We start from the raw sequence: 7,632 nt of genomic DNA, 5'->3' as shown, positions 1-7,632 counted from the left end.
CAACTCATTTTGTACAGCCAATCTTTTATTTTTATCAGATTGCATGGAAAACAAAACGACAGACTAGTTCTTGTAGCCACGGCTGGCTCTGCGACCACGAGCTCTCTCGAACTTCCTGCCCTTGGAGCGGATGTAGGGCCTGGAGAAGAGAAAGAGCAGTTTAGTATGACATGATGGCACCAAAAAACCATCATGTATTATTCATTTTCTTCCCACCAATGCTGCCTTACAAATGACAACATTGCCAACCTAGTGCCAATTAAAAACAATAAAATTCTCCCTTTTACCTGAGAGCCACCAAATCATTCAGAGTTTGTATGTTCTGCATCATTACATACTTTGGAGCTCAACAACAGTAAACTTATTGATCTCACAACTTAAAAGTTAAAACTCTTTCTAATAAACGACAAACTCCACAATTTATGGTGAGTGTGTATGGTGAAGGGCTTTGAATAAAAACTAGAATAAAAAACTAGACTAAAACTTTTATAGCAAAGTTATTTAGATCATCTTTGGTAATATTAACTGTCATATAGAAAAAGGTGTGACAGTTGTTAACTGATAATGTAGCATATAGATTAAAATTTCTCTAAACCTGTGCAATAACAGTCCAATTAACTTAACGATAAAAAAAGATTCTACAGAAAATTATTCTTTGTGTAGAAAATTTAAGTCAAATAAATTTTGGGGTGAAAATTTTATATAATTTTCAGTGTTGTGTAAGAATTGTGTTGTCACCATGTCAAACATATCACAATGTGAAATTCACTAAAACAAGCACTGTACTGTATATTTCTATATAGACCAGAATATAAGACAAGTTTTGTAACTAAAAAGACAACTCCGCTCCTCACACCTCAAAACTCCTGCTTGTGCATGAAAACAAGATCAAACACTAAATCTAGGTAGGTAGATATACCATATCTGAAACCTTTTGTACACATGCAATAATCGTAAAAGTGCTGAGTAAGTTGAGATATTCAAATACAATAAAAAAACAAACAATAGACTATTGATGTTTCTTTTCACTATGTTCACAACATTTAGCGTTAAGTAATTGATGTATTAAGTCATCATCAGAAAGAGTAGAAGTGAGATGCAGATAGCAAGATGAGACAATACCGCTGAATGTGTAATGACACACAGTATGTCTATTATGAAAATACAGGACTCCGCTATTTTTAAAGCAATTTACATAAGAAAGTCATCATCTTCTACTCAGGCCTGTGTGGTAACCAGGCACAAGACTGATCTAAGTACTGGTGCAAAAGTATCAATTGCTGAGACTGTTGAGGTGGTCATTCTGTGTTTAACAACAGTACCAATACATCATCTGTATACGTACTTGGTGTGGCTGTGAGGGGTTCCAGGGGCTTTTCCAAAGTGCCTGTACACCTCTCTGCCTTTGCGGGGTCCTGGAGAACAAACAAATGTTAGAGTATGAGATGTTACAAATGCTATGCAGCATCTGATGAACAATAGTCAGTGTGTAGACTGAAAGGTTAATGTAGCCTGTAATTGCTAAGATCGGTTGAGTTACTGTCTAAAAATACAGCTTCCATTCATAAATATTTAATACTAACATACCATTTAAGATAGTTTGTATATGTGTACCTTGAGATTTAATTAAAAGTTCAAATTCTCTCAATAGAAGTCAATTTGTCATTTGCTTGGATTACAGTTTAGGCGAACATTAATAGTGGCTATGAGAGACTGACAGGTTCACTGTTTTTACAGCCTTTGACTAGATTTTTTTTTATTTATTTTTTTTATAAATGTGCCATTGCATTTATCGTATTAATTTTTTTAAAAGACTAAACCTTTTGAAATTAAATACAATCTAACCAATCTATGACCTAGGATAACCTCCGGTGTATTTGGCCTCATGGAAGAACCACATACATGTGCAGATTCAGTATTTAAGAAAGAAAACCATGTGTGGCTTGCTCATATTTACTGGTGAATAGTTTTGAGTTCGTTGGCAAGGAAAACAACATGTTTTGACTGCTGATAATAGAACTGTTCAAACAACATGGGTCAACACAACAGATTCCAGACGCCCCTTCTTTTGCAAAGATCCAATAATAGGGGTGGATAGCGGATACTATTACTTTTAAGAGATGCCTGCCACACAAAGCATAAAGTTGAGAAATTTGGGGCTCTGAACAAATAGAGGTGAATTGTGCTGAACAAATAAAACCAAAGAAAGGTCAATAAAGCTTACAAATGATTGCAGAGAAATGTTAAACTATCTGGTAACAATCACGCCAGAAAACGGATGAAAATCTTTCTTAATTCAAGCAAATTTATCTATCACAGTACAATACACCAAGTTCCCTTGAAAGTGTATGAATCTACTTTATTCAGACACAGTGAGCAGCTGCCCAGTCATTACTGTTTGGCAGCAGTGTTATACGCCTTCCTACAGTGACTAAACAATCCTGAGTGAAATCACAATAGTAATGTTGACTAAAGGCAGTTCCTGTTGTTACATAATTTTCCATGCTTGAAGACATCGATCGAACGTACCCAGATGCACCATAAACGTGAAAATTTAACATGGGTAATCCTAATGGCAATCTCAACCACTATGCTCAACTGACAGCACTGTAGGACACATTTGTATTTAGTGCTTGATGCCCTGACAACAATCAAACAGTCACTACTTCTTTTAAATACTTCAATTGCATTGTTAGTTTAAATTTATAGCTACATGTTTAATTACCTGACAGCAGCACTGTGCCCTGTCCTTTGGGAGAAGCCAAAGCCAGCTGGTCAAAGGTCATCACCTGACCGCCTGCCTTCAGGATTCTGCTGCGGGCACCATCGGTCACCCTCAGAGCACAGATCTGTGGGACAACAAACAGGACATGAGAACTTTCTCAGAGATTTCCAACATCAATGTTGAGGAAGATCCAATGATTGATAAATTCATCAAAAAACACTGTAAAAGGAGTAATTACCTTGAGCTTGGGGATATCCTGAATCCTGACATCATCAGTGACGGTTCCGACAACAACAGCAATTCTGTTCTCACGGCCGGGCATCTTCATCTTACGAATCTGGAAAAGGGGAAGCAGAGTCAGAAAGTCAACTGATAAAACTGTCTAATATTATCAATTATGTAATAAAACTTGTTTGATTTGCAATGTAATTGGGTAGTGGATGAACAAAGTAATTCTGATTACATTCAGTTTGGTCCACAATTAATTCCTTTACAATAAAGGAATACTTCAAAATAAGGAGATAGTCAAATTTAGTATTGTGTTGAGAGGCAATAAAAGGAGGCAAATAGGAAAACATGTTGATCATCAATTCTATCCAAATTAGTTAACTCAATCCCAAATTCATCACAAAACTCAGAAACACAAGAGAGCAGAACAGACTACATAAACACAATTAAGTATCCACCATCACAACTTTTTCTCCCTAAACACCATAACTCAGGGTAACTGCTATACTAAGCACCAATCAGATGCTTTTTTCGCACTATTTAAAATCTGTACACCTCACTGCATAGAACTCATAGGATCATATTCAGTGCAGGGTCACATGAGGCCATGGATGTTAAGACACAAAAAAAATTATCAGGCCACCAAGACTGACTGAATGAAACCAATAGCAGACACTAAATCCTATACATTAACCAAAAAAACAAAACACTTATATCAACTAGTCACATCTGCACTATCATTTATCCAGTGGTTTGAATAAAGGCATCCCTGAACCCAACACTCAAACCGAATTTTACATGTCATCAATTGATGTTGACCAATTACAACTGGCTCCAACAGTACCACTATCTAGTAAGAACAAGCACAGGATTCATTAGTGGTAGACATGGTGAGGGGGATGAGACTGACCAGGCGGGAGACAGAGATGGGAGGCCTGTTGGTCCTGCTCATAAAGAGCCTCCTCAGGACAACCTTGTTGAAGGGAGCATTAGAGCGGCGGGCCAGGAACCTGTACAACTGTAAGAAACCAGCAGGATGGTTAGATACATTATGTGTGATCAGACTTATTAGTATTGTGCCAAGATGACAGAAATCACCACTACTACTGGTGGTGGTGCTACCATCCCAATGAGTAAAACATGTGAAAGATTTACCTTGACCAGGAGTCTCAGATAGATATCCTGGCTCTTTGGCTCTTTCCTGTGCACCTTACGGTCCTTGTTGTGTCTGATGTCAACTCCCTTGAAAAGTGAACATAAGCACATTAACACAATAAACAGTAATTCATGAACAAGCAGCTCCTTTAAACTCAGTCTCCAACGTCTTGTGTGACAATGAAATCTTACAACTGGGCTAAGTAGCTGAACTCATTGCACAGTCTAGCCTAATTCTGACAAAACGAAAAATTAAAACAAGTGTAAAGTAGTAGTAGAATTTATACTACTAGTGAAAACAACTGGTTTAACGTGTAGCAGTGTCCGGTTCACACGTTGACACTCCACTGCTAACTGCTATCAAAAACTGCACAGAGAACAAGCTTACAGCTCACGTTAAGCAGAGTTTAACATTTGGAAACACACATTAAATTTATTGGACTGAAGAATATAGTTTAATACAATATCCCGAATTCTAAAACCACTTCCAAAGCCATTTTTAGATCATCCTCACGGCGTGAAGTGGATGCAGCACTAATGTCGGCACCACAGAGGGTAAGCTAATATGTATTACATGGTCAAAAATCACGAAATCATGGCATGGATGTAACGTAAATCATGTTCAGAACCAGTTACTGTTGTCATTAAAAAGGTGTGATACTTTAATTCAGAGGATGATCGTGGATATACAGGGTATCGTGTTTAAAAAATTCTACTAGCGTTACCTACCATCTTGGACTCAGAGCGAAAAGGGAAAAGGAAGAGCCGAGGTCTCGCGATAAACAATGCTCTGAAATCTCGGGTCTCTGATTGGCTACTAAGCATGCGCTTCCTGGGGGCCAAACTCAAACTACCTGTGAGGATTTAGAATGGTGCCTCCAGTGGTGGAAACAGCAGGAGAGACGGCTATTATTGATTATTCAATGCATAATTTGATTTGTTGTATACATTTCTACTGTTTGGGTCCTTAAGTTATGAGCGCACATCATCCACCTTTTAATTATACCAGCTAGGTTTCATACACATAAATATAACTCACCTATAAAAAGCTTTAAAAAAAAAACGGTGTTGATTGATTCCTAAAGTATCGATACTAGACACATTCTTCATCTGAGTATCGATTGTGTCAACAGAAACACTCTGCACTCTCTTAGTGTTACAATATTTGCATATGTGTAGTGATAACCTCTTTAAAGAGTCAGAGAGTTCACATAATGATAATATTATTTCCCTATTAAAATTAAAAACTGTTCTAACATCATGTAAGTCATAAGGTAAGTTATAAAATTCATTTTTGCAATATGGACGAAAACTTGGCCCTTTAATTTATGTGGACATTTTATTTTTCATTCAGGCATTCATTACCTTATAAAAGCGCCTCTTTATTTATTTATTGCAAATGATGCCAAGTAGAAATAATAACAAGTGGAAAACACTTTTATTGCTTTTTATTGGAAGAAAACATTTGATTTAAGGTAACGCTATAATCCCTGACCAAAATATATTCATTTGTTACATTTGTACAAAGCGACATTAACGCATTGCTCAAGGACAGTTTGACAAATAAACAGGCAGTGCTGGGAATTAAACCTCCAACACTAAGATTTATGGCATATATTATAGTAATATAATAATCATATTTTCATATCTTTCCCAGTTAAATCTCAAACTCTTAGTGTAATAAATTCAATTTTCTAATACAAAATTAATATGACAAAAGAAGCTATTGGCATATTACACAATTTGAATCTTAGTAGAATGTTCAAAGGAAAAAAAAGATAATGATTTTTTTTTTGTAATTTATTAAAAAATGTATGACAGCAACCACAAACATAGTCCAGTATGAGATACTGAAACAGTGTGATGGGTGTAAGACCTCTGTTGATCTCTACGTTCTCAAAGGAAAAGATCACACCAACATATCAAGCGTATCAGCAGGATTTAACCCAGACACTATTGCATCATAATTTACATTTGCATTCAGTACAGGAAGTTGAAATGAGATAGAAACCCGTCACACATCCTCATCAACTGATTCACAGAGATGTGACCTTTACAGTAGGAATCCTCCCCAGTTTCCTCATTAAATCTATTGACTCTGCAACTGAATTCTGTGTAAGTAAGACTCATCTAATGTTGCTGGTTTACAAAAGACTTGCATGATGGAGCTGAGGATCAAGGGTTTATTCAAGTTTGTGACCGTGCTGCTGTCTGAGGTGGCACAGGAAGACTGTGAAAGTCAGTGCGATGCCTCCCAGAAACACTGTCCGTGCCACAGGGGGAACCAGGGCAAAGTTCACTGCCTGAAAGGATCAAAGACATTGAAAAGAAATTGATATCTCACTCATGCATGTATGCATGTCTGTGAGACATATCTTTGAATCTGTGTGTAAGTAATGATGATGATACAAGAATATCTCACCTGCATTGTTGACCAAAATACAACTCCAGCCTGGAGAGATGAACAGAAGATATATACACATAGCATCTTGGAAACATGTAGCCATCGCTCTTATTATTTAGTCTAACAACAACCTTTAACTTTCTCATGTACCTTGTAAGATGTCCAGAATTTCTGTCTCCAGTCTTCAAGTGGGTCCTCTTTCTTTTCTAGTAAACTTAAACCTGAGAAGGCAGAGGTGGCGGTTACACTGTTTTATTGAGCCTCTGTTGGGATTATCATTCAAACCCACTTCAGTCTAACATTTCTAATCTTTTCAAACAGAGTAAAACTATCTGGGAAAGCTTTATTTTACGGGTCTGTCAGTTTCAAATAATTTCTAGGAAGTTTCCTCAAAGAAATTGTGGAATTTGGCTCTTATAAGGAAAACAGAGACATGTTTGACAAGTACAATTATAATTCATTAATTCCAATTTATTGCTATGGGGTTTTAGATGGCATTTTTAGTCAGTGAATTATAAATTTGTCTGCAGACAGCCATACAGATCAACATACTGTATATGGTGAACAAAGCTGACAATAATAAAAGAACAATGACTGAATATTTACTTTAAATAAAATAAAATACTGTGGTACCAGAACATTTATATATAATATAAAAACAGCAGCACAACAGCTACAGCATTTCTCAAGAAATAATACAAGACCCAAATAAAACCACACATGGCGATTAAGAATAAGTGAAAGATTTAGTCATAGTCTTAAGTCTAGTCATTGTAACAAACCTACCAATATAAAAAGCACTGATGGTGAGAGGTGCTGCGACCAGCTGATCCACCACAACTTTCCCTGTCACCGCCTTCACTCCGCCCCCCGGCAGCATCCTCTCCAGCCACCTGAGCCAGTGGTAATTGAAGTTGGCATGGAAACAGAAACCAACGGTTGCCACTCGAGCCGTCTGACACCAGTCAATGCCAGCTGAACCATCTGATGTGGCTCCTGCTGCATGTTTCCCACCGAGCACGCTCTGCTGAATCACGTCAGCAGAGGCAAACAGAGTTGTGTATCCCACAACGTTACTGATGTAGGGATGAGCCTTGAACACAGCCCAGGCTCGGTTCAT

The 7,632-nt window shown here is 37.3% G+C and overlaps 2 protein-coding genes across 2 annotated transcripts; both read right to left on the bottom strand.

Annotated features, from left to right (window-relative positions):
• Positions 1–4: 4 nt before the first annotated feature.
• Positions 5–4,902, bottom strand: rpl18 (ribosomal protein L18). The gene is made up of 7 exons (XM_022756530.1): positions 4,838–4,902; positions 4,109–4,195; positions 3,864–3,971; positions 2,964–3,062; positions 2,726–2,849; positions 1,346–1,415; positions 5–139 (listed from the first exon to the last, which is right to left on the bottom strand). The coding sequence occupies exons 1-7, from the start codon at positions 4,838–4,840 to the stop codon at positions 64–66; spliced, it is 567 nt and encodes a 188-aa protein (XP_022612251.1). The 5' UTR covers positions 4,841–4,902; the 3' UTR covers positions 5–63.
• Positions 4,903–5,949: 1,047 nt separating this feature from the next.
• Positions 5,950–7,632, bottom strand: LOC111230003 (mpv17-like protein). The gene is made up of 4 exons (XM_022756534.1): positions 7,299–7,632; positions 6,663–6,733; positions 6,531–6,560; positions 5,950–6,411 (listed from the first exon to the last, which is right to left on the bottom strand). Exons 1-4 carry the CDS (start codon positions 7,630–7,632, stop codon positions 6,292–6,294), a joined length of 555 nt encoding a protein of 184 aa, XP_022612255.1. The 3' UTR covers positions 5,950–6,291.

Source organism: Seriola dumerili, unplaced genomic scaffold (assembly GCF_002260705.1).
Source record: "Seriola dumerili isolate Sdu_G_001 unplaced genomic scaffold, Sdu_1.0 BDQW01000258.1, whole genome shotgun sequence".
NCBI classification, from domain to species: Eukaryota; Metazoa; Chordata; class Actinopteri; order Carangiformes; family Carangidae; genus Seriola; species Seriola dumerili.
The sequence above is the reverse complement of the archived record's forward strand: the minus strand, read 5'-3'. Positions and strand labels throughout refer to the sequence as shown.

What these genes read in the sequence shown, in the direction of transcription:
- rpl18 (XM_022756530.1), bottom strand. An exon ending in ATCTGAGACTCCTGGTCAAG is followed by an intron (nt 3,972 to 4,108) that starts GTAAATCTTTCA and finishes GGTTTCTTACAG; the next exon opens with TTGTACAGGTTCCTGGCCCG. An exon ending in ACCCCTCACAGCCACACCAA is followed by an intron (nt 140 to 1,345) that starts GTACGTATACAG and finishes TCTCTTCTCCAG; the next exon opens with GCCCTACATCCGCTCCAAGG.
- LOC111230003 (XM_022756534.1), bottom strand. Translation starts at nt 7,632, where the DNA reads ATGAACCGAGCCTGGGCTGTGTTCAAGGCTCATCCCTACATCAGTAAC. An exon ending in CATCAGTGCTTTTTATATTG is followed by an intron (nt 6,734 to 7,298) that starts GTAGGTTTGTTA and finishes CTGCCTTCTCAG; the next exon opens with GTTTAAGTTTACTAGAAAAG. An exon ending in TATTTTGGTCAACAATGCAG is followed by an intron (nt 6,412 to 6,530) that starts GTGAGATATTCT and finishes TGATCCTTTCAG; the next exon opens with GCAGTGAACTTTGCCCTGGT.